The sequence below is a fragment of the Drosophila guanche genome, unplaced genomic scaffold (genome assembly GCF_900245975.1).
Source record: "Drosophila guanche unplaced genomic scaffold, DGUA_6, whole genome shotgun sequence".
Classification (NCBI taxonomy): domain Eukaryota; kingdom Metazoa; phylum Arthropoda; class Insecta; order Diptera; family Drosophilidae; genus Drosophila; species Drosophila guanche.
In genome coordinates this window covers 7150107-7177198 of record NW_022995744.1, presented here as the reverse complement: position 1 = coordinate 7177198, position 27092 = coordinate 7150107, and the positions used below count along the sequence as shown (strand labels likewise).

Here is a 27092-nt window from a genome sequence, read left to right as displayed (position 1 = left end):
ACTTTTTTGACAAACTCACATGTCATTTGATTTTATGTTCACACGGGACAATTTATATGCTAATTTGCAGTAGGGGCCATCAAAGGAAAGGCGCAATCCAAGCCGTGTTGACGCTTGACGCTTGATGAAGGTGTTAGAAACGTAATTACGTTGCATTTAAATGCTCAATTAGTGCGCAGACAACGACACTCGACAGTCGCGGCGGGCTCCCTTCAGAAGATCCATTCGACTCCAGAGGCTGATGATTGGTGGAACCGCGCGCATGTCACAAACGACGCGAAACGAACCTCAAACGATGTCGTTCCAGTTCTCCCACCCACCGTAAAGAGTGGTTCATCTGCTGGCATAGCATCGTGGCTAACTAGGAAGATGCTCTGAAAGGAGTTCTTGGGAGAGAAGTCTACGGGGGAACCACTCTAAATAGTCGGTGCAACTTTTACTCTGCTTTCTCTCACAATCAAAACTATTGCCAAATCCATTTGTAGTCTATTTCCTTTTCAGGTCACTTACTTCGTATCTAAGCACTAAGTGGATCCTCTGATTCAGTGTGTGTGTGAAAGCCTTTTGTCCAGCGGAAAGGCAGTCCCCTCCCTCGCCGACTCGATCTGGCGGGGTAAACTCCTAAATTATAATAAACGTGTAATCGTAATGTGTGCTTATGAACATAATCTGCGGGTGATTTCGCATGAATTAGCGATGCTAAATGTCAAATCCATATGATATCAGTGCAGTTCAAAAGCATCGCCTTGGATGGTGGTCTGTTCAACACAGGCCAGAGCTCGAGAGACGATCCCCAACCGGTCTCTGTCATAAAAATGCAGAAAGAAAAGAAAACCAATCCAAAGGCGAATCCAAAGCAGAGCCAGCCACATCTTCTGAGTCAGCGATTGATTCAAATGTGCAGGCGAACGCATTTCGCGAATGCCAACACACACATAAAATCCGAAGTTGACTCTCTAGAAGTGGTCCACAGGTAGGTCCATGGGATGCCAGGAGGACTCTCCAGCTCTGCGAACGGACCAGGCACCCAAAACACTTTTGCACTTGTTCTGGCAGCCGTGCGGGTAAATAAAAACCAAATTTGCATAGCATTTTGTACACCAGAGCAGAGCAGATCAGCTACGACTGACTGATAAACTGGGGCTGCTCTGGATCTACACCCCCCTTACCCTTCTTCTCCTCACTCTCTGTCTCCATCTGCTCCTAAAGCAAAACATTTTGATGATCGCGTCAGACTTTTACGACACACTTGGTGGCTATTTATGCGGTGCATCTACGAATAACCGCATCTTGGGTGGTATATCGAGCATTCGGAGCGGACTCTCGCACTCATTAGCCGCTACACTACACAGCTACACACAGCTACACACTGCTACGAGTTGTGTGGGTCATAAATATATTGATTTGTGGCAGATGCACAGCCACGGCCACAGCCACTAAACAACAACTGGAGTAGTCTCCAGTTTAATGAGCGCGGGAATGGGTTGGGTATGGGTATGGGTATGGGTATGGCTATGGTTAAGGGGGAAACGGGCAACCAATGGAAGTCCGAACCCAGTTGAACTTTGACTTGAGAGGATTGGCTTGGCTCTCTGGTGTTTAATGGCCATCGTTCACGGCGGAGAAATGCATAATAATGGTATGCAAATCTTGTGAAAGCGATCGCCGCAAATTGAAAATCATATTTGTCTTGCCCACCTCGAACGGTATTACAATCAAAATGTGGAACAAGTTCAATCGAAACGCCCTTAGGGGGGGTAGAAACACAGCCACAAAAACAGCAAAAGGCAGGGGAAAAGTACTAAAAATTCAACGCCAGTCAGCGGCGAAGGCGAAGGCCCAAGTCCTCGAGATTTGGCACAAAAACCGCACCCGCACCGCCAGGGCAAGCGGCAAGCGGCAGCAAACAGGCAACTGAGGCAGCAGGCAACAGGCAGCAGGCAGCACTCGTGATCATTGTTTGATGTCTGCTGGATTGTGCCCATGGATTTGTGCCGTGTGGGTGTGGATGTGGCTGTTACTGTTACTGTTTGCTGTTCCGTTCGGGTGTCTGTAGGAGTTGAATGATCTTGTGGCCACAGAGAGCAGCTTTCCCATGCCCCAAAGAGAGGCACAGAGGCGGCTCTCCCCATGCACTTACTTTCGGGGCAGTTTTTGGAGCACCTCTCGAGCAGCAAAACGATCAGCAATTAATGATCTCAAAGGTAGTTTATCTGCAGGCTGTCAAATGCCGAGTTCATATACTCGTTGCCTCTCCGCCGCCACAAAAGATCATCTTCCCCAATGGAATTCCAAAGGTTTGTCAGCCGCTCGTTGGCCTCTTGGTCACCTGAGCTGGATTTGAACTGCTTTTAGACCCAATCCCAATCCCAACACACAAACCCAAACCCAAACCCCAATGATAGCCACGATTCGATAAGTTTTTCTCACACACGAAACAATGAGCGAAACGAAGAGCACAGCTCTCGATGGAAAAATGGAAAGTCAGAGGCTCGCAGATCTCCACAGAGATCAGCAGCGAGATGGCAAATATGTTATAGAAAATTGAGCACATACCACCGCAAAGCCATCGAAGAGCGGGAGGAAGAAGGGAAGAAGGAGGAAGGAAAACCGCCGAAACATTTGCTCACTTTGATTTGTTTATTTCGATGCCACACGAATCCGATGCATCGGATCTGCCCATGCCAATGGCACACACAAACAACACACAGCACACAGCATTGAGCTCCCTGGGCAGCAGTTTTGTTGCCTTGAATTGGGCTGTGTGTTGTGTTGTGCCTTTTCTTGGCCACAGCTTGACCTTTCACTCGAATCCGAATCGGAATCCGAATCCGAATCCGACTGCGGCGACTCCCAGCTTCGATTTGCCGGAAGCGCTTCACCCAAAATATATCACCAAGCGAATATCTACAAAACGATGATTGGAGGGAATACAGCTCCAGCATCAGCTCCACACAACAATGAGAGGGCACAGCCACACGGCCACACTGCCACATGGACTCTGCGACTCTACGACTGGACAGCCTACAACCTACGACGAGTATTTGGAAAATTTTCCAAACAATATCTGTAAAAATAAAAACGCCCAATGCCGCCGACGCTGCTGAGGTTACTTACATATAAAAATGCCCCATTGTTGTCGAAGTCTTCTGCAAATGTAATGCAGTTTGAAGTCAGAGCCAGAGTCCGATATGTGCCTCCAGGGCATTATTTCCTTCACTGCCAGCATCCACGCTGGAGCCCTCTTAGGAAGCCAAAGTTTGTTGGGGGATCGGCAACTTCGAACTTGGAGTGCAGCAGCAGCAGCAGCAGCAGCAGCAGCCCACGAGGAGGGTTAAATGCGATTGAACTAGTTAAATCATTTGAATAATCACTGAGCAATCGGTTACGGAATTGAATTTGGGTTGAATGGGAATGTCTAAAATGTTTGTGGCAAACAGAAGGTGACCCTGAAGATGAGAGTGGGGAGTGCATGAGTAAAGGAACTGCACTATGGGTGTCAGCTGGAATAGATGTTGTACTTCTCTTGCCTCTACTTTATGTGAGTTCCTGGCATCACTTTCCCACCTCCTGCAAACACTATCTAAATAGAGCAATCAAACATATCCATTTGTCACCCATTTGCTTGGACACTGTCTCTCACTCGTTGCGATAAGATCAAAGTGAAATTCCAACAGATGATAGACAAGCTATGGCCTAACCATAAAATGCCATAAATTACTCTATTCGAATCGAATCGAATCGAATCGCAGAGAGCAGAGGAGTATGGGGTATGGGTATGGGTATGGCTATCCGATGCCAGCAATCTTCTCTGGCATCAGCCACGTCGTGCACTTCTTACAAATTATGTTTAATTAAAATTTCTGTATTAAATATGACACAATGCTCCGAATTCCAATGCGAAATGTCTACCCCAATGGAGCGGGACTGTAATTATTATAGCACCCGTCTGTCCGCTCGCTCCATTCAACTCAGCCAAGAGACCGAATGCGACTCTCGAGCGCCCTCGGGCGAGGGCAGCATTTATGATTTTATTTTATTTATAAAATGCCCAACCAATGATGATATTTACAATTTTTCCCTGCGTTGCCTCTTTATATCCATTTTTTTTGCTCTTCTCTGCTGTGCTGCTGTGCTTTTTGTTCGCTTACATTTGTCGCATAGTTTGGATCTCCTCGAGTCTGAGAGCTGCTCCTGTCGTTTGTCTTTTGTCTGGGACGAGCGAACAGGGCTCGAACGTTTCGCGCCCAGAGCAACAGCATCGAATGTCCATATCTGGTGTTATGACAAATGCTGTATGTAATTATTGCCTGTACGAGGAAGGAGTATTCTATAGCATCGATCGGGCATGGCCTGGCCTGGCCTGGCCTGGCCTTCTTTCTTGCTCTCTGCTGCCCGCAAAAAGATATCAGAAATGTCGCATATTAATAACGCCCTTCCAATGGCGGAGAAGGCAGGCAGGACACAAAATACGTTTTGTGCCTTAATTAACCCTTTTTAAATTGGGCATAATTAGGGGCAGTGCAACGAGCACTGAAAGAAAAAGTGGAGTTACTGTAAAGAGGTGATCCATAATTATAGTTAAAAGGAAAACAGTAACAGAGAAAATGCATAAGAAATTCCATCAAGTACTTTACATTTTCAGTTTTCAGTTAATAAGCAACCAATTTCTCGCTGTGTAGCTGGTCCATCCATCATCTCATCATTATATCATTCACATTCGTTAATATTTTTGAAATATTTTCGCGTAATTTGTTGATATCAATTTACACAGAGCGGCCCTTGCAGGCCGGCCGTGCACCATAATTATATCATTTCGATTGATCAATGCGCCCGTGCTCCACCAAAGCTCCACTGAAAGATGTGCATAATGGCATGCCACGAATACCTGCCGGACATACAAAACCGTATAAAACCATGAATGTAGTTGTAGTTCCGGGCAGTGTATGCCGCGCAGCTCATTACTGGGGGGCTCCAGTTAGAAGGCTGGCAATCAGAACGAACCCCATACAGCACTCGGCACAGCGGGTGTGCCTTGTATAATGTATAATTAAAGATCTTCCTCTATGTCTCCCACTCTCTGTCTCTCTCTCTCTCTCTTGCTGGTGGCGATGCCTGTGCCCCGGGTGCACAGACAGGTGGTGCAAGGCGTAAGAGTGTGTTTCTTTAGCAGTGGGCCATCCGCCATCGATTGTCCGTCAGTTGACGATGATAAATGTGTCGCATGAGCCCAGACATAAATGGTTTGATTTGGTGGCAGCCTCCACTCCACTCCAGTCACTCCACTCCACTACACTCATTCCATTGCGTATCGCAGAGCAGGTCAGCAGCAGCGGCAGCAGAAGTCGTCATCGCCATCGCCTCGATACCGATATCGAGAGTATTTAAAGCAACTTTCACACTACACTCAATTGTCTGTTTTAGGGCCAGCAGCGCCCTAAAAGGCCAAAACACGCGCAGACTCAACAGGCCAACAAACAGGGTGGAGGCAACAAAGGATGTGATGGAGTATTAGGATACCCAGTAAAAAGCAATCAAGAACAAACGAGAGTGAATATTTCACTACTCACTGAACTGTCCTTCCTGCAGCTTCTGTATTTTTTAAGCATATCCCTGAAGTACAACCATTCATCAACCCTCCACCCGTTTACACGGTATCATAACAAAAGCTTAGTAATTTTGCCTCAGTATTTATTTGTATGCTGCACAAATTTGGACACATGTTGCATACCAAAAAATGCACACAACGTAAAAGGATACTTTTTATGCCCCGATTGCTCGATGGCCCAAACCCCGAACCCGAGGCCCAGGCCAAACGCCAATAATTTATAAAGCGGACAATAAAATGTTATCAAACATAAAAAAAAATATATATATAGAGGAGAGGCAGTGCAGAAGAAGAGTCAGAGGAATACTTCGTACGACAGACAATCGAGAGTCGACAGGCTGAACTAAATGCCGCACGCCTGCGCATGCTGAACAAGCAGGAGGCAGAGGCGGGGTGGCAGATGGACGGAGATTGCCTGAGGATCCTCCTTGGGAGCTCTGGGTCTCTCTGATGATATATGAAATCATATAACAGCAATCGGCAGGCGCAGGCACAGGCACACAAGAGCCACAGAGAACGCATAAAGTGTGTGTTGTTTATTAAGCGCGCCGGAAAAATGACACAACAACAGCAACAACAGCAACAACAAAACAGAGATCGTTGGTTTGGGCTTATAATTTATGGGAACTTCAGCAGGTTGGCTTAGAGAATTTGCCACAGTTTATTTATGAGAGGCACAAACCACAACGAAGCATCGACGAAGAGCCGTGCAACACAATAGAAATGGAAATGAAGTCAATCGAGAGATCAACAATCGAAGGCAAAGATGGAAATGAGATTGGCCATGTCAGGAAGTGGGCTAAGCAATCAATCTGATTGAGAATAGCATCGAAATGGATGGGTATTGTAAGGTAAACTATGTTATGAGAGAATAAAATATGGATCTAGGAAGGGAAGTTTAGTCTGAGGCGTTATAGGAGGAGCTATAAAGTGTCCCTTCTATAACCAATTAATATGCCCCATTTTTTTAAGTACACTTATTTATGACTAATGATCAATTTCAATCACATTCCAATAAGTATTCTTTACCCTTCAGTCACATGATATCCGAAACCGTAGAGCTGCCAAAACGGAATACGTAAACGAAACCTCCAAAATTTAAATAATTCGCTGAGGCATTCAATCTATATTTAAAGCGAAAATTGATCATAAAATGTGCCAGGCACGTTTCGAAATTAAATCATTTTAGTTGAGCATGAAGCCACGCCAGCCACGAAGGCTTTCGTAAATTAAAATAAAGAGACAAAAAACAGAAACAGAATAAAAACTAAAAACAAAGAAAACGGGTAAAATCAATCGAATCAAATCTATGGCAATCTTCGCTTTTAAATGATTTTTATAACACTTCTGCGGGTGATTTCTTCAATAAAACAATAACAAGTCACACGGAATGCCACGGCGATGGATTTAATGGTGTGCCAAAAATTTAATGACATCAAACGCCCCAAGACAACCCCATCCCCCTTCCTATTGTTTGAATTCTACTCCTCTTTTAATGGATTTTTCGTTTCGGATCGGATCGGCATGGTTTGGTTTTGTTTCTTGTTTGATTTAAAAGGTATAAACGGGACCATAAAAACATAACCAGAGCTGAGAGTGTCGTGTCCCCTGAAAGCGTGTTATAAATAGACTAATGGCTTTTAATTTTAAGCCAACGAACCTTAGAAAATGAAGCCTGAAGCTCGAGGCTTTTCTTTTGAGGGAAATATTCATATAAAATAATAAATTGAATAATTGATCGAGTGTGAGTGTGAGTGTGAGTGTGAGTGGATTTGATAAACTTTCTCTGAACGTCGCCCATTCAAAATTAAATCACTTTACGCACTTTAGGCTCCGCCTCGAGAGCGGGGCCCCAAGATTCGGGGCTCGCGATAGGCATCTCTCGGATTCATTGCGGCGCCTTAAACAAACAACAATTTGCCTGTTTTTGTATGCATGTGTATTGTTCAAGATACATTTGCGTGCCAATGGAGTAATTTACCACTTAACATATCAATTGTGCGGCTATTAATCAAACAACAGACGAGTCTGAGTCGAGTCTCGGACTGGGGGACTCGTAGATCGGGTCTCCTCTCTCTCTCTCTTTCTCTCTGTCCGATCCCTGCTTTGATTTGTACGCATCGCTTGTCAAACAAGTGAAACAAAAGAAGCAAAGATACAGAAGACAACACCCGTACACACACACACGCACACTTCTCATATCGTAAATGTCCATCAAAGTCTCGAGCAAAGCAGCAAAGAGGCAAATCATAATAAGAGCATAAAAAGTAGAATTTTTAACACCTCACTCCTCCGCACTTGAGATCTTTTGTTCTGCTCTGGACACAGTAGCCCCCCGTTTGGTTTGGGTCCCCCCCTGTCTGTGGCTGGTACCTCATTGGCAGTTGGACATCCCATCAGAGGGCGATCGATAAACGCTTCGGCGCATTCCTCTCGAGACATGGGGCCCAGGGGCCAAAAAACTATTCCATTGAGGCTGTCAGATGACGCCGTCTAATTGCTTTTGTTTGCTCCACTAAGGTGCCTAACAAATTCGAGTGCTCGCAGAGCACACAGAAATATAACAACTCAATACGAAAACGAAACAAATATCTCAAACTCCTTGAAATGATAGATGGAGATGGCAATGGGGATGCCAGAGAAGTGGAGGGAAAACACTTAAGCGCCAAAGTATATCTTTGATCTTTTGAAGAACTGACCCCACTCGACTGCTGACTGCCGTTGATGGTCGAGTTTTAGGCCAAAAGGTTTTGCTTTATGTCTTCATTTGTTTCGTTGTTGTTGTTGCCTTTATTTTGTTCTGGTAGTTCTGATGATCCGAAGAGCTGCAGAAGAGGAAATGTGAGACTGAATTTATATTCCTACCATATTCAATCAACTTTCAATCCTAAATTAAATAATTTTAACCGCCCAAACTTTTGAATTTATCTGCTCACTGGCGCCGCCACGGGACTACGTGTCCGTTTTGCGTACTTTCTTTGCGCCGCCGCTTAAGAGTTTGCTGCAAACGATTGACTCCTCTGTTACGCTTTGACGTGCTGTTACTGGTGGCTGTTATAATCTAACAGCGCGCTGGCTGTTATACTTGCATACGCTGTTAAATAACATTAACGAAACGAAATTTAATTCAAATTAACAACAACGTTACTTTCTTAGCACTTACGTGTATAGATGGACCCGGATTCAACTTTCCTGGACATGGATGGACATCTAAGCTCCAGCAACAGCCAGCATCAGCAGTATGGCTTCGAGCTCAATGAGCAGAATGGTGAGGGTGGCATTGACTGTTCAGCGGCTTGCAGGACGAGGAATGTCAGCCCGGAAATAAGTGAAAGTGCTTCAACGCGAATGAACATTGACAGAAGCACATTTGCAAGTTCCACGTAAGTAAACCGTAAAGAAGTTTGATGAAGATTAAGCTAATTCAAGGAACTTTTTCAGCTACAAATTGTGCATCAATTGGCTGCCATATCATGGAAGCAATACAACGCATTTCTTAAAGCTTCACTTCATGAAAAGGGATGAGGATCTTTAATACGGAAATATGCTTCAAAATGGAGGGGCTGCTGTATCTGCTCCAAATATTCGATATGCTGGCAGTTCAAAACCATCGCAGTTAGCTTGGAGTTGTCAGCCAGCTCCAATAAAAATATTGCCCCGATCCAGCAGAAACTCTGTTAGAAAAGTAAGCCAGAATAATCACATAAATAATATTCTTAAATTTGTAATACAATTATTTTTTAACACGCCACAGGACGTATCTGGAGAGCCTGCACAAGCGTTTAACCGCACACATCCGTTTTGCCAAGAAATTTGAGCTGAGAAATTTGAGTCCAGGTGCTGGTCTATTTCGAGTCGCAAACGATTTACTTCGTGAAGAAGATGGAGCGGCCGGGCGTCCACCAGCGAGAGGTGTTTATCATCAACGCCTGGCTGGTCAAGATGTGAAGCAAGAAGAAGATTTTCCATTCCACAAGAGACTCGCTCTGCGCCGCGGCTATCCGTTCTTCATCAGGCGGTGGATGGCAAGATCCCGATCACCTACAATGTATTTTCGTGCAGCTAAAAATGAAAAACTATAATTAAAACAATAAACTTGTACACATATACATATGTACATATGTTTGTACATACATATATAAATATTTATAGTGACAAATCTACCTATTACCTATAATTAGTTAGCTAATTATTTTAAAATGTTAATAAATGAGAAGTTATAACATTAATTGTAGGAGCCTATTGTTTCAAGTCCTTGATTTAAAGAACCTTGGCAGTAGGGATGTAGGTCGAGAAGTAAGGTAGCACAGAGCTGCCCTAATTGGAAGAAAAATAGCCCAGTAATTGAGTTTTAAAATAATAGAGGATCGATGTTATTCTCCTGATCACTAAAGGTATAGGGCACTGCCAATTCGGAAAAAAGAAACGGCAACTTTTGTTTAATCGGTAACCTAAAGTATGCAACAAAATTATGCAACAATTTAAATAAATGCAAAATATTTTGGTGCATATTTTTAGTGACTTGAGTTTAAAAAAACTGCCAAGTTTCATAGCAGCCAGCTCTTGCCACGATGAAGAAAGTTAAAAACCAGCTACCTTCTGCTGATTTATGTTCGCCTAGTACCTTCGACCGAAAATTGCCATTTGTGCGAGGCAATTTCAAAGTTGTTTGTTGTACAACAAAACATTCAAACACCAGCACCCAACTCTGAGCGGTCAATTCTCGAACTAAGATTTCGTAGTTCCAGAAGTGGCCGTCGTGATCCCGGGGGCGCCACTGTGGAAGCAGCTTGGTTGTTGTACAACAAACACCATCTTGTACAAATACAACAAAAACAACTTTTGTTGTACATCAACATAAATTGAACAAGAGGACATCATTTTTGTTGTTTTATCCTTTATTTGTGGGCCGATCAGGACGTGCCGCACCTCCTTGTAATCGGGACAATGTCCCGGATCCTACGCAATCACTTCGGATGAGAGGACATTAAGGATAATGCCATTTTACCGTTGTTATTAATTATAGCCCTTACAAGGCTATAACCCGGCCGTCTCCTGTACGATAAGGACATTCAGCACCTCCTTGTAATCGGGACAATGTCCCGGAATCTACGCCATCACTTCTGGTGCAAGGACATTAAGGATAATATCTTTTTTTAAATAGAATCCCTACATGGCTTTAACTCGGCTGTCCCCTGTCGGATCAGGACATGGCATACATGGCTCTGTTAGTGTTACGTTATTAAATTAGAAGTGTAACGTTAAGTTCTCAAATCAAATTCAATTAAAACAACTTGCATTAATTTTTGTTCACTTAATTATTTACTTATTATTTGCAACATTATTTGTAAAGCAACAACACATACACAAACACATGTGCGTAAGTGTGCGTTCAGTTTATTGTTAATGAATATGTACTCGTATGTATGCGGTTTGTATTCGGTTTTGTGGGGCGGGTTCTTGAGGAAAAATTGCGCGCAATAAAGTAACAAATGTCTTAGGATACGATACACATACAATTGCTTTATTTTATTCTTTAGATGTATGCGTTTCCCCTTTTGTATATGTATAGGTATTTATGTACGTATGCATATGTATTGGTATTTATAATAGCCATATTATCATTTAGAAGTAAGCATACTATCTGTACAAGATCTTTTGTTTGGTTTCTGTTAAGTTTTTGGAGAACATTGAGAGAGTAGAGGACGTTACATATGGCTCTGAATGTGGCTCTCAATCGTCCAAGATGATGCTGAAAGAGTGGCATACTTAGACATTGCTAGGGGATTGCCCTCGGGGGACGGGGACTGACTTACATGCGTTTCCTTAAAGATTTTCGCTTTCTGCGGAGCTTTTTGTACGTGAATTTGCTCGGTGAGATTTTGTAGTCTCCATCGAATTCCAATTCGATTTTAATGAGATTTTGCAAGTTTAACTGGCAGTCCTGTGAAAACAAAAGACATTATTATCCATGCCAGGAATATTTTTGGGTTTCTTTCTTTACCTCCATGTTCTTGAAGTGCCAACGTGAATCATTGGGGGATGCACCATCGCTGGACAGCTCGCTGAGACAGGTGCGCATGATGGGCCAGCACTGGCAGCGCTTGTTGGTGATCTCGCAGCCCGGCTGCAAGACAATCGACTCCCCCTCGGTACAGTTGTCATGCGAAGAGGTCAATGCGGTCAGATGTTGCAAATCTACACAGAAATGAAGCCAATTTTAGTTATTTTTTATATCATTGGCCCCCGTATCAGTGGAAATATGCGGATTAATAAACACATTAAATGTTCATCAAGGCATTAAATTAACCTTTGATTTTGGCAGCGCATTAAAAGCGATTACCATACAAAGTGTTCAATTTAAATTCAAATTACGGCCAGCTATATAAAGAGTAGAGCTTTGAACATTTCCGCTTAGTTCGAGAGGATGTTTGCCCGTGTTGCACTATGCTTTTTCATTCTAATTCTGCGACTGGAACTGGGACACGCAAGGGTTTGTCCTACCACAACCGCATAGGAGAGCAGAGAGTAACGGCCCTTCTTCGCATTCTATAGAACTATGAGATCATTTTGAACAATCTGAAGTGCCGCGCTGTGAAGCCATCGGCCTTCACTGAGATGACCTGCATTATCCATCGCAAGAGAACACCCATAGTAGCCGGCCGATTTATTCTGAACGAAACCTTCCATCAGTTCGAAATACACTCGAAATTCGATCTGTTCAAGAAGGATAATACCCGCATGAACGTGGCCGAGCTGAAGATGGATGGCTGTAAGTACTTGAGCGCCATGTATGAAAACAATATCCTGGGCAAGCTCTTCAGGCGTTTCAGGAAGGTTACCAATCTCTCCGCAGGATGTCCAGTGCTTAAGGTGTGTACTGTTTGATGTGTGTGCTGTGTGTGCGTTGTAATTTGAGTTGAAATTGTGAAACATTTAAAGCACACCAAAATTTGTGCTGAGCGTTTCCGCTTCTCACTCCCACTTTCACTCCTAGCACAAAGTCTCGAACAAAGACAAATATTTTCGTTTGCACAAAATAACTTTTCAATAAATAGAAGCAAATATTTGTCAAAATTCAGGAACAACAGCATGAGCAGCTCAAACCTCGGTACTATGTTTATTTGAAGAGTGGAGAGAAGCCTCCACTTCACTTCACTTCATTTCATTTCCAATTTCAAATTTCAACCCAAATTCCGTCGCATCGCACAGCCTGCCCGTGGGGGCGCATTACGACTAATTCGTGTGCAGAAACACACACAAATTACACCAAAAAACAATTGAAAAAAATTGAAACCGAATTGATGTCCAACGCATTATGCAGGGAAAACTGTACGAGATACGCAACTATACATTCAAATCGGACGAGTTCCCGCCCAACGTGCCACAGGCCAAGTGGCAAGTGAGGACGAGGATGCTGATTCGAGCGGAGGTGTATGTGGAATTATTATTGGAGGGCGAGCTGGTCTATAATACGTGATGTTACTGCATAATGGATGCGACTAAATACATATGCGATTTAACCGCCATAACCCATAAGTCCCCCCTCAATATTCTGCACACTCCACCCCGTGGAATACTCACCCATGCACACGCCCAGACCGCTGCTAATGGGCAGCTTGGTCACACACTGCAGGGGCGGCTCACATTGGCCGGAAAAACCGCCGGGACCGCCGCAGGATTCGCCCAAGGTCTTGGCACAGATGCGACAACATCTGTGAATAGAAATGAAGTATATATGTAGATAGGGATAGGGATAGAGATATTTGTATGTATAATAATATCGTAAATGAATCCCAGTGGCAATTGATTCGATTCTGACTGGGGTTTCGATAAGCGTTAACAATTAGTTAACACCCTCAATTGAATCGGGGGTTTAGCGTGGAATGCGTGATGCGTGATGCGAATTCGAATGCGAATGCTGAAATGGAATGTACGTGACCCACGACCATCTAACTATATTAATGGTAATTAGCATCGGTGTGTCCTAGAAAGCACTAAATACTCGAAAGCAAGCCAAAAGAGGTTTCGTAGCTTTACTTGGTACTTTTCTAATATTCGTAGAGTTTCATTTGCGCATTTTAAATGAAATCATGCCCAAGCCTTAAGCTACAAATTCTCGTTAAAAAATATTCTAAATCTCAGAAACAAACCACACATTCCGCTTGCTTGCTTTTAAAAGCCCAAAACCAGCATCGAAAGAGATTCTTGGAACACCCTGGTATTTGGATAATCATATAATTAAGAGGCTTCGCCCCACCCACCACCACCAGCACCACCACACCCACAACACAACCACACAGCCGGATGGCCACACGCACCAACGAATGAGATAATATTTGGGGGTGTGGGATAGGGATTTGGGTGGGGAATCCACTTACTTGCACGGATCCCAGAGCATCAGTCCCTTGCCGGGGCAGTCGAGCGAGCGTATTACATCGCATTCCTTCGGATTGCAGTAGCATTTGAGACCATTTACCACATTGTTGCTGCCACCAGATGCGGCCATTATCAGCAGCAGATAGCACCACAAGTAGATGAGGAACACGCTCACGTTCAGGCGGCCAAAATAACTTCCGTTCCGGCGCATCCTATGCGGAAGTTTGTTGGCTTTGTTGTACTGTTGGTCTTCTCCTCCCTCAATACTGTGGGGTTCTGCTTCTACTGTCGATGCTGCTGCTGCTGCTTCTTCTGCTCCTGCTGTTGTCCTTGTGCGTATATCCATGGCCTCCATATCCAGCGAACGACCGCCCTGCCTTCCTTTTCCCCTTCCTTCAGCTCTTCCGGCCATTTATAGGCAATTTTTATTGTGCTTTTGCTGCGGGTCCTCCTGCTGCTGGTTCTGCTTCTGCTTCTGCTTCTGCAGATGCGGATGCTGGTTCTGGTCTTGGTGCTGGTTCTTTTTTGGATGGGGATCGGCTGTGGGTCCGGCGCAGGCAATTTGCATGTTGACTGCAAAAGGCAAGAGCGTTGTTAAATGATTAAAAAGCCATAAACTAGGACCACTCCTCCACTCCACACCACACCACCAGCCCGCATTCCACGTTCCTTCCCTCTTTCAAATGTCCCTGAATTGGCCTCCCCAATTGAAAATTGAAAAGTTGTTTTGCGGAAATCGGTTTGCCGTCTAATTTCATTAAAATTTCATCGCGCTGCCAAAAGGCAAATTGATATGCGAGTGCCAAGAGTGCCGTATTTTTGGCCATCATTTATTTAAATAGAATATCTTTGGGAAATGCGATTGGTAATTGGTTTAGGAAATCAACATTTAAATGATTGCCAGCTGCAGAAAAAAGTTAATTGAATATATACAATATTTGAGTTATTTCAGGGCGAGGTTTTGCGACCTATTTAGTACACCAATTTCTTCCGAATAGCTGTGGTAAAGCGTAAATAATGTTTATAATTGCTAAATAAACTTTAACCTAATGAGCTGCTCAGCCTTGCTTGCGGGTTCCTGTTTCTACTTTTAATAAACATTAACTTTACATTTCGTTCCGCTCCAAAGTGCTATTTGAACAACAATTTTCGACTATCGACGAGTTAATTAACCAAAAACTGTTAGGGAGGAACTGCGAGGGACCGGCCAAAATCAGAGAATGGAAAATGAACTCATGGCCAAAATGCTGAGCCGAAAACAAAATAGAACGCAAAAACCAAAATCAACAAAACACCAACAAGCAACACAAAAATACAAAAATACAAAAACTTCACAAATTAATTTGAGCGAGTCCCCAAAAGTGTGCCACATGCCGTCCAAAGTTGTTGAAAGCCAGAGGGAGGTAGGGAGACAAAGCATGAGCGAGAGAAAGAGACAGCGTGCGAGAGAGTGAGAGGAAGGAAAGAGACAGCGTGAGAGAGAGAGAGCGGGAGCCAAAACGAATAAGAGTGAAATGAAATTTGTTGGAAACACATGCCAAACTAATTTGTATTTAAACGTTTGATGTCGCCCTTCGCTGTGTGTGCCACCGCCCCCACAGTGCGTTCCCAGTGCCATCTCAGTAGTAACACCCTGCCGCCTGCCTGCCTGCCTGCCTGCCTGCCTGCCTGCCTGCCTGCCCTCTCCTGACATCCTTTGATGATTTTCCCTTGAAATCAATGGGAGAAATAATCAACTCTTGCTTTATGGCTCTTGATGTTTTATTTTTGTTATTTCATTCGGTTCCTGCACTTTTTGGCCAACTACTCGACTGCCATTTACTTTTGGCCAGGGCCAAGAGGACACTCAATGCTAGCATTTGTGTTGTAGCTGTGTTTTTCTTTTTCAGTAGGTGGGTCTGTTGTTTGGCTGTTTGTTGGTTGGTTTGCATTTGGGTTTTGCCTCTCGTCAACCACTTTCAATTTGGCATTCAATTTTGTGTGTTGTGTTTTTTTGTTGTGTTTTTGTAGCAACGACACTACCAATACAAACACACAGAACACACACACAAAAGTACACACACTCGAAGCTGACACACAATCGCACACACACCTCGTTACACCTAACGACAGACGTTTAGGGCCACAGGAGGAGTAGCTCGCTCACTCTTTATGCCGTTGCGGTTTCCCCCTGGCTGTTGTTGTTGCTGTTGTTATTGCTATTGTTGTCACAATCCACTGACGAAATGCTACGACAACACAAAGCGACAGAGACGAGGACGAGGACGAGACTGCACAACGACTACACTTTAGGACAACGACGGCGAATGATGATGGAACGGACCGCCACGATATTCTTATGAATTTTTCATTCGCTTTTGTCTGCCGCACGCGGCCATTTAAGTCGAGAGACTAAACTTAGTTGATATCGCCGCCTAGACCTTTTGCCAGTTAGAACGCAGCGCCAGGCAGCACAAGGCAGCGCAAGGCAGAAGGCAGCAGGCAGCAGGCAGCAGTAGCAGCAGAGACGACGTCCCGACGTGGGACATTTCTTGTTTGTGTTATTTGTAAGCACAAAATATCCCTACAGGAGCTCTCACTCTCTCTCTGTGAGCCTGCGCAGTGGGTGTTGAGCCTGGAAGGCAAAGTTATCAGCCACAACACACGCACAGTAACACTCACGACTATGTTTATGCAGTGTGAAAGTACGTGATGTTCGTTACGTGCGGAAGGGAAATTTTCTCTCTGATTTTGCCGACATAGTTTTACAATCTTTCAATGCAAATTGAGTTGGAAAAGATTTCTGGCAGATTTTTCTGGGATTTAATGAGGGTTTGGAAGTTAGTGGGAATACTTTTGGACAACAAATGTGTAGAGTTTGGCAATATAAAGTAGTGTGTGGCCTTTTTGCTAAAGGTTTATCGTTCTGAATAGAAGTTCTGGCAACTCTTTTGCAAGCGATATTATTTAAGTACGTAAATTAAGTATGAAATATATAGAAATACAGTTTTTAAAGGTATTACATAAGATTTTAAGCTATTGGGAATCAATCAAATGATGTGCCTTTAAATATTTTTCATCGGACTTTTCACTATTTCTTACAGAATCAATTAGGAATCAATCAAAAAATCCTTTTAAACATCTTCCAATAATGATATTTGAACTTTTGGTTCACCTTACTAACTTTTTTAACTATGGCGCGTGCTTACTCGCTTTCACTGCCATATTTCTTTCATCGCAAACCATTCCGCCGCATAAACCTCCCATACACACACACACACACTGGCAAGGGATCCACTGAAAACTCGTGAGCGAACGCGAGCAAACAACGGATGCAAGAACATCCTTCAAATAATAAAGTCATTTCTGTTTATTATAATTACAAGCAAAGAAGAGCTGGGGGGAGCAGGATGCAAGGGCTTATGACGTCCCACTCTCGGCCTCTTTTCGGCATCTTGAGCCTCTTTTGGGCCAAGTGCCGGCAGAGATTTCCTCTACTGCTGATAGGCGGTAAAGTGGCTCCCACGCCACTCCACTCCAACAAGCCGCGCCGCGACAGGGCAACATTTATCCGGGCTAATGGCCAATTTAAAAGTATGAAATTCTCGTCGTTTGTCTCTCATTATTGCTCTTTTTTTGGGCCGAACTTTGATGATGAGGCCCGTGTCAGCTGCTAATAAGCATCGCTCTAAGCAATTTGCCTCCAATAAAAGCCACACACCGCACTGCTGATGCTCCCGCTGCTGCTGTGGCTGCCCTGCCCCCCCCCCCCCCCCCCCCCCCCCCAAACGCGTGCTGCTTCTAAAAACAGAGAGACACTTGTAAAGAGAGGGAGGAGGGGTGCAAAAAACTTGCAACTTTTCCAATTAGCGTAAAACAGACGTTTGAGTACAAAAATACACGATAGCGAGAAAGAGAGAGAGACAACGAGCGAGAGAGTTCAAGTCCGAGCAGCAGCGAAGTGGAAGCCACCCACCGACTGAAGATGAATCCAATCGCACAGTAAATGTTCCGTAAAAACAACTGCGGGCTCAGAGGCTGCTGGCAACCGCATCCCAATGCCCAGTTCCGTGCCCTCCTTCAACCAGATTTACAATTGAACAAAAGAGCAATCGGGAATTATGAGTGGGGCAAAACTTTTTCCACAACAATAACGAAAAAGAAACTGGAGGAAAAAAAACTTACAAAAAATATATACCAAGAATATGAAAATATGGCTGAAAAGTACAAAAAAAGAAGAAACCCAAAAGAGAAGAACTACAGAAACATTAAAGCCGAAGTTACAGATACACTCCGATCTGTTGGGGATTATAAGAATTTATTCAGTTGAAAAAAGAGTGTATCGATCCTTGATTTAAGCGTTAAATTCTTTGGTTTCTATAAGACTAGAGCAGCTATTTGATACAGCTGTCGCACTGACAGGGCTTAAACCATATAGATTTATGACTAAGAAGCAAGTGTCCAGTGGCCAGAGACTGTTGGAGCACATAAATTCTGGGCCCCATCTGCACCATCGAAAGTGTTGGTGAATAGCTGAGAATACCCCCAGCGAGAGTATGGAAATACACACACACACACACACACACACACACACACAAATACGAGTATATCGAGGAAACTTGTGCGCTCGACTTGATACGCTGCAAAAAGTAAATGTGCAACAATGTGGTGGGAGCAGCTTAAATTGTAAGAGCAGAGCACCCATTCCACAACCATTCACTTCGGAATGGTGCATTTCGGCTATTAATTCTTGAACAATTGCCAGAGGCAAAAGTTTGTCTTGCTGGGCGGTAGAAGTGGATGTGGAGGCGGCTGCGGAGGCGGTGAGTGCTTGGGCCCACTCGGGGGCCACACATTTATTTTCAATGTTTCATTACTTAACAACTTTTTGATGACAGTTTCATTGGCATTTAAACAAAAATTGAAGTGTTTTGCTCTCCGCATAAATACCATATTTTTACACATTTTTTTGTACTTTTCTCTTGTTTTTTTTTAGTGCGCCATAAAACATTAAACACGAGAAAAAACTCACAAAAGTTGGCTATGATTGCACAGAGGAAGAGGCTGGAGAGGCTGCTGCGGCTGCGGATGCGGCTGCAAAATGAGACCATCAAAACCGAATGAAAGAGAGACAGAGAAGTGACAGACATAGAGAGAGAGAATGAGAGGAGCAAGGGGAGTGATAAAATATGGTTTGTAATTGCCCGTTTATATTGAGGACTTCATGCAACAATTTTCCGCCAAAGTTCTGTGCAACTTTCTGCAACGATTGCCACACAAATTATTTGTGAATTACATTATGTTGCAGCTACTCGTACTTTTATTCAAATAAGAGTTTGGGCAAATAAATTAAAGGAAATTTCAAGAGAAACATCAACAGAAAAACGTTCTTATGTTTTTGCACTCAGCTTTCAAGGGTTGATAGACAGCCAACGGACAGCTTCTAATTAAGGAACGGACAGAAGGAAGCATGCAAAAAGTTAATTTTAGTTGCACTTTAAGATTGTAGATTTTTCTTACATGTTAAACGTCAACAGTGCTCCTCTTTACGCGGATAATCAGTGGAATTCATTTAGCATAAGATTTTGGCGTGTAATTGATCGACTTAATAAATTCCCCGCGAACTACCGAGCTATCTTATACTGCCATGTACTATAAGCCCTTCCCTTCCCGTGACTGTACTTACATTTTAGAAGTAATCTCGAATGTAACTCTGGGCCTAATCCACCCCTGATCTTCTGGCGTTGCCAGATCATCGCCGCGGCTGCTGACCACCCAATTAACCATTCGCTGGAAATAAATTTGAATTACAAATTAATCCCAGCCAATCCCAATCACAATCCCAAAGAAGAAGAAAAGAAACCAAATTTACGCAACGCCCTTGCAATTTATTTTGAGCCATTTTTTTAGGGGATTACTTGGGGGTAATTTGCGTGGTGTTTTTTTTCCGCAGCGCTTTCGACGGCTTTGGTGGTTTAGGGTGTGGAATGTCCGCAATGGCCAAGTAAGTAATTTGGCACTCGTCCATTTTAAATTACATTAGCTGAGAGAGAATGAGCGAGAGAGGGGGGATGTAGGGGAGTGGGGGCTGCTGCTGGTCCTGGTGGAGTTCTGGTCAAATGCATATTTCTTGTTTCAATTATTTTCTGGGTTAGGGAGAGGGACTGGGAGTGGGTTCGAGAGTTGATGACGGCGTCTAAGCCCGCGGCGGATTTTGCCACAGCACTAGCGGAGGATATGCCACCGCTAAAGGACTCCCCGCCAGACTTCTTTCAGCTTTTCTTAATGAAATTTGCATATAAATTGCAGGACCCAAAGTTGGAAGTTGAAAGTTGATTTCGATTATTTGATGGCCCAACTTTCGTGGTGCACAGAGAGAGAGAGAGATTGTCAGAGTCAGCGTCAGGGGCAGCGTCAGAGTCAGAAAGTCTTTCTCCGTAGCGACCGTCATCCATTGTCTGGTTGCCATTTTTTTGCGCTTTTCTCCCGCATTCTTATGATGTTTTTGTTTGTGTTTTTTTTTAGGTTGTCAAAATGTTGACTTGTTTATCTTTTACATGACGCAACACTGTGGCACCATCATCATCATCATCGTCGTTGTCGGGTCGGGTCGTTGCATTCTTCATGCCACGCCACACGAACTGTGCGGCATGCCACATGGCCAGCGACGCGCACATAGCTGTAAAGTATGCAACGCTCCACACGCTCCACTCGCGCTGCATTCCAACCATTCCACATGCTCCAATCCTCATCCACATCCACTGCATGTGTCCCTGTTCACGTCCCGGAAAATGAGTGAAACTAAAGCCGAGTGCCTGAGTGGCATTTAATGCACAAAACCAGGACACGCCGTCAGCAACACAGGAGAGACAGGAGAGTGCCAGAGTGCCATAGAGATAGCAGCCCACATAGAATGATGACTGCACTCAACCCGGAAATATCCTGTGATGTTCAGTATCTATTATGATGGATGGAATATGGTGGAAGACACCAAGCGTGCAGTTGGAATGATTTTGGGCAGATGTTTTGAACACTTTAACACTTTTCAGGGTACTTTCTAGACAATTGCTGAAGAATTCGACTTGAAAAAACTTCACAATATTAGATATTGTAATAAAAAAACAAACCGCAAATCTACTTAAGAACAAATGAAACTGAAATCATGGCCATATTTCAAGCCAGAAAATCCCAAGCCCAAAGGCAAAGGCCATGTCAGGCAGAGTGCAGACAGAAAACAATGCCCTGGGGGGAGTGGAGACGGAGACTGACTGTCCGGTCATCCAATTGTTTTTACTCGCATTCCACTTTCCGGGGGGGCCTAATCTACCTCTGGTGAACAGTGTGTTATGGCTAGATGCCATTCAATATTCGCCAAAGGGTTGCCTGGCGGAGTGCCTGCCTGCCTGCCTGCCTGCCTGGCATGAAATCTGCTGCTGATGCTCCTGGCAGCCGTTGCTGCATGCTCTGTCTACGTGTCTGTGTGTCTGTGTGTCTGCGAGAGTAATATGTAATATAGATGCCATCTTCCATCCGCTCCTTTGTCAACCATGTCATATTTCATTTCGCACAAGTCTTAATACCTTATACGTATTCCTACATACATATATTATGTATATGTACGAACATATATGGCAACACACACACTGTGGGAGAGGAGAGACCACGCCGGAACACTTAATGTCGGGGCCGTTCCGTTGATTTTGCCAGCACATGAAGACGGGTCCGGGCATACAGCAGCTATACGACTGCCACTGCCACTGCCACTGCTCCAGTTTCGGAGCATGCAAATTCCGGGGCCGCCTCTTCATGCCTGGCCACACATGTCGGCCAGACTTCGCCTCCGTGTCCCTCTGTGCTGCTACTGTTTTCGTTGCTGCTCCTGCTGGCACTCCTTTGCCAGCTCCATCCATGGCTCCACCTTCTTCTGGTTTGTCGACATCGTCTCATCGAGTCAATGAGCAAATGAAATTTATTTCATTATAAAACAGGCCACTTGCCCGGCCCGACCAACAGAGGAGCGAGACCAGAGGAGACCATCACCAGACCGCACAAACATTTGTTTTAGCCTAAATGCCCCTTCAGCCGTCCAAGCCCCATGCCCAAAGCCTTCCCCGCAGCATACCAGTGGCTGGCCGCAAGAAAATTTCATTTTGAAATATGCTTTCTGAAATTATTTCGCTCTTATATGACAGGAGGGTTGAAAGCAAAAATTCTAATATTAATTTTGTGTACAACGTAACGACTCAGACCAGGAGGAATCCAGCCTGGAGAATGGCAAAGGCAGCGGAAGGAAGGAAGGATGGCAGGCAGGAGACCTTTGCCCCACCGCAACCTCCTTGGGAGGGGATCGGGACTTGGTCTGGGACTGGGAAAACAATGAGCAAGGATTCCCATAATGGAATTTGGTGGTAACGGGCCTCAAGGGGTCGTAGTCCCTGTCTCCTTGTCTCCTGTTTCCTGTCTCCTGTCGTTGTCGTCAAAATGAAAGTCAAGGCGAAACGGAAACTGCTCCGGAAACGGTTAGACAAGCCCAGGAAAGAACTGCTCCTCCAACAAACCAGAACAGAACAGAACAGAGACCGAGATGTAGATCTTTTTTGCTAACTTTATTATTGCATTTTACCCATTGTGATTGTGCGGTGGAGCGGGGACAGGGGAGAGAGAGTGACTGTTACGGGTACTGAGGGACTGTGGGAGGAGTGTGGCACTGACTTCTCTATGAGAGTGTAAAATTTGCTCCACTAAATTTGTTCGGACAAAAGTGTCGCCTGGGAATTAAGCTCATCAACGCTTGATGTTCTCCCATGATTCAAAGTCCCGTAACCAGAAAGGGAAAAAAGAGAATAAATACTATACGCCCTCCCACACTCTCGCTCACTCTCTCTCTCTGTCTCTTGGTACTGCTGGGGCTTTGCTCTGTTGTAACGGGTCTTAGATAAGCATTCAAGAAGCGCATGAGAAGGGGATAGAGGCAGAATAGAGCAGCAGAGAGCAGTAGAGAGGCAGGAGAGAGCAGGATAGATAAATATGAACGATGGAGCCCGCGCGCGCGAGAGAACCAACTGAAAAATGTTGCAATAAAAACAGTAAAACAGAAAAAGAAAAATAAGTAAAAGTGGAAGTGGAAGTCCGAAAGAGAAGAGAAAATCTGCTGTTGGCATTGGTTTTGGTTTTCTGCGAAAAAGGTAATCAAAATAAATGAGCGACGTTTTGCAAGCTCTGATGAAGAGGCAAAAGCCGAATGGACAGACGCAGCGAAGAACACTCTGTTGATAAAAGGGGGAGCGGGTAAAGCTGGACAGCCAGTGCGACAGAAAGAGCAAACACTTGCTAAACCTCAAGAAAAGGAAAAGATGCTTAGCTCTTGGGGGTTCTTAACTTGTAATACTCTTGCAGATAAATTAAATATATTATAAATGCATTAAATTTGGAATAGTTTTGGAGTTTGATTGGATTATCTGAATAGATATAAAGGTTCCATCAAGAGTAGTTTTGTGCGCAATAATTCCTTTGACTCCGATCTTTTAAATTCTTACAAATTATCGACCTTATAATAATGGAGAATTGTATGTAAAGTTATATTGAAATGTGTTAAAAACTGAGAGACTTATTGGCAAAGAAGCCTTATATTGCTGTGATCCGTTTGTGTGGGTTCCCCAAACATTAAATGAATACTGAAGTTTCTTTCACGCTTAGTAGGAATATCTTTAAAAACAACAAAGGTTTACAGTGAATCGAATAGTTGCCATAGAAGCAAATGGGCTGCGGATCAATAGAAGGCAAATATTTATTATAGAATCGAAGAACCTGCTTCCTTCACTCAAATTCCAAGTATCCTCTTCGAGGGTATAAAAATAACTCGTTGGCCCTAAATAATGACCCCTGAATGAAGCACCGCTGGACAGGGAGTGGGCTGTGGGGCACTGTGGCGTGGCAAGTGGAAAGCGTAATGTGCAAAAAAGGTACAAAAAGATGCTGTCGCTTGGGCCAACACAGTTCTCGGGGAAAAATTATGAATTGTTTGTCGAGCAGGTGGTGTCAGGTGCTTACCTTGTGCATCTACCCGTAATCACTTGGGTAATCGCTCAAATGCACACACAAAATCATGTTGAAATTTGCTGGCCGCGCTTTCTCTTTCTTTATCTCTTCCTCTCTTCTTTCTGCCTTTCGCTTGCCTACTTTCCAGTCGCCAGGCACCAGGCACCAGGCACCAGGCACCACTGCCGTCGAGTGTCATCTTCATCATGGCGAGTGTCTGTCTTGCTTGGATGTCAAGAAGAGGAGCAGAATGAATGTAAGATGATGGGTGTGGGGCGGTTAAGGGGGTAAAGAGTGCTCTTGAAATGTGTGTGCGTGACCTTGGGTCCGGGGAATGAAGGTGGAACGAAATTAACTCTTAATGGATTTCATAATAAGCTCTTACTTGGGTTACAATTTCTATTTTATGAGCAAATCTATTAGCTACAGTCAAGACTCTTTTGAAGTGACAGCTGCCCAAAAGGAAATGTCAAGTAAATGGAGTGCCATTGGGACTTTTCCCACATTGAAGTAGAACACGCATGAAGACTATAATCCTTACGCTCCTCTATGTACTTATTTACTTTACATAATGTAGATACATATGCATGTAGTATCCCCCCTTACAAAGATTGCGATCAAAAAACTTTGTCCGTTCCATAGAGCAAGAAAGAGAGAGAGAGAGAGAGAGAGGGGAACAGGGAGCTACTTTTTCTTGCATTTCTTTTAATGCTCTTATTTTTTCTTATGGCTCCCCCAACCCGCTTTTATTTCTTTTTGTTTTCTTGTTTCACTTTTCTTGGTTTTTCTTCCCGGCTTTGGCTTTGTTTTACGCCACAAAGCACCTCTTCAACTTTCCCCCTTTTGGCTTTATAACTCACTCAAGTTTCATTCCAGCCATAAACTTCCTTTATCCACCTGCCCATCCATTCAATTTACCTACACCCCACACCCCCATCCCACCTCTCGTGCTACCTGCCACTCAGTTTGCAGCATTAAGTCGAGTGGAACTGTTGATTTCCCTCTTTTAATTCCGTTTCACCTAAACGTAGTCAGAATACATCCGGGGGAACCCCATACTCACGTAAATCCATGACTGGGAACATTTATCCTTAACAATATTTTCCTGGGTGCCACCTCCATTTACCCTCCCCCCTGGCACCAACCCAATAAGCAGAGACAGAAACAGAAACAGAAACAGAAACAGGAAGAAAAAAACTGTGACTTTTGCTAACAGATTTCATGACGCCTCAAAGATTCATAGAGTTCCGCCCATAAATTATCATTTGGCAGATTCCGAAAGCAGCAGCAACAGCCACGCCCCTACTTAAACGCCTTTCAGGACACTAAAAGTCATGGCCTGCCGGATGATTCTTTCGATGTTAGGGAGAATGTGTGTGTGTGTGTGTGTGTGTGTCGGTTGCTGCTGCATAGCAGTATATGCCGCACATTTGCCGCAAGTCGTTTTCTTATCAGTTCTTCCTGCGGCTTCCGACTTAGCCACCCACTCTACTTCTGCCATCTTCTTTTGGCCAAGGGAACTGGCATCTGTGGGCTAACATGGAGCGAAGAAGTTTGGAGCTTTTGGACCCATAATGACGTTGCCAAGACCAAAACTGACTCAGAGACTGAGACTGCGACTGAGACTGAAGCCGACACGTTCCTTGGCCCCTTATCATCGTTTATTGTGTTGCTACATATTTTATTTTGTCGGGCGACTTTTGCTAGCAAAAGGCGCAACAACTTTCGCCAGTGCCTTGGCTCGTTATTATCCTATTAGGATGTGACAGCGCCCCGCCAGCAGCACAGCAAAGTTTTCATTCACACAAACACACACGTACGCACACAGTTGCAGAAACTCTGTCTGGCTGTGACCCACATGTCGTATACATAACGCGCGTTATATACTTTTCGCCTTTGAAAAGCCGGCTCAAAGACATTACAAGCTCGTTAAAGTGAAATCAATGTTGTTTTTGTTTTGTCCGTCCATCCGTCTGTCCGCCTGGCCGTCCGCTTGGCCTGTCCAGTTTATTTAGCCATATATTTTTATTTCATTATACGGATTTTGCCTGCCTCTTTGCTGTTATCTGTTGGCTCTTCTGTTTATGGTGCAGCACAGCAACTTCCCGGCTAACTGACCATGAAAACCGCCCAAGATGTGCGCAGCAGAAAGAAGGAAACGAGGGGTTGTAGGGCAGCGGGGCAGCAGAAATAAAGTTAAGTAAAATATACTCATTGTAAGACAATACTCGCACTGAAAGGGCGTCAAGATAGGGGACAAGTATTGTATTACCTTCTTTTTTATTCTCTCTGTTGACCAAAGTAATGGACATTCCGCACGAAATGGGGAAATTTCTTGAGGGTAAGAAGGAAAGCAATTTCAACAATTCAAATTAAGGTTAAAGTAAGATAGAAATTTTAGTCAAGTTCTGCAACAATATGTTAACTCAAATTGTAATCTTAGTAAAGTCAAAATCAACGCATCGAATTCTGATTCTGTTGCCATTACTGGGATAGATATTGTGACATTTAAATTGATTAAATAACGACACAGAAAACAACAATTTGAAGATGATCCAAGTATCGTCTGCAATCTTTTCAGGAACACAAAAACAACTTTTTCAGTACTTGGAAATAATCTCCATATAAACAGAGGGTCGAATCGCTCACATTTATGTTTATCAGAAAGCTTTTGAAAAACAATGCAATTTCAGGGAGTCGTAAACCGCTTTTCAATGACTCTTAATTTGATCAATATTTATGCATGTGAGATGATCTGGGAATAAGTATGTAAATACAATAATTCCAACAGTACTCCTCGAAATTCCCTTGACATTGTTGCAACACACAAGAATAAATAAACCTACGAATACGATTCCGAATTCGAGACAGAGATTACTCACCTCACCCATCAGCGGTGGCAATTAGTCACCTGAGAGCGCACTTGTGGCCCGATCAGCAAACGGAATAAATCCATATATCTCTGCGCATACCAATGGAAATATATTTTTTTAATTTTTTCCATGTTTTTTGGTGGCGATTTTGCATTTTACATTAATCCGTGCTGACGATGTGGGCGTGGGGAGAGGGTGTTGTCATGGGATTGTTG

General features: G+C 43.9%; 2 protein-coding genes across 3 annotated transcripts in view; one reads left to right on the top strand and one right to left on the bottom strand.

Moving 5' to 3' along the window:
• Positions 1-11051: 11051 nt before the first annotated feature.
• LOC117580121 overlaps positions 11052-27092 on the bottom strand; it is a 28618-nt gene continuing 12577 nt past the window's right edge. Inside the window, exons 1-6 of one of the 2 annotated variants that reach the window (XM_034266413.1) lie at positions 16080-16194; positions 13990-14560; positions 13193-13323; positions 11613-11806; positions 11425-11552; positions 11052-11360 (exon numbers count right to left, since the gene is read on the bottom strand). In XM_034266413.1, the coding sequence (XP_034122304.1) occupies positions 11342-11360; positions 11425-11552; positions 11613-11806; positions 13193-13323; positions 13990-14399 (882 nt within the window). In that variant the 5' untranslated portion in view covers positions 14400-14560; positions 16080-16194 and the 3' untranslated portion in view covers positions 11052-11341. Of the gene's footprint in view, positions 11361-11424; positions 11553-11612; positions 11807-13192; positions 13324-13989; positions 14561-16079; positions 16195-27092 lie in introns of those variants that run through there. The other variant, XM_034266414.1, reaches the window with a different exon arrangement.
• On the top strand, positions 12036-13200 carry LOC117580126. The gene is made up of 3 exons (XM_034266419.1): positions 12036-12101; positions 12164-12481; positions 12933-13200. The coding sequence occupies exons 1-3, from the start codon at positions 12036-12038 to the stop codon at positions 13086-13088; spliced, it is 540 nt and encodes a 179-aa protein (XP_034122310.1). The 3' UTR covers positions 13089-13200.

Excerpts from the sequence above, each read along its gene's own strand:
- LOC117580126 (XM_034266419.1), top strand. The coding sequence starts at position 12,036 with ATGTTTGCCCGTGTTGCACTATGCTTTTTCATTCTAATTCTGCGACTG. Across the intron at positions 12,102-12,163 it reads TGGAACTGGGACACGCAAGG|AACTATGAGATCATTTTGAA; the intron begins GTTTGTCCTACC and ends CGCATTCTATAG. Across the intron at positions 12,482-12,932 it reads CAGGATGTCCAGTGCTTAAG|GGAAAACTGTACGAGATACG; the intron begins GTGTGTACTGTT and ends CGCATTATGCAG.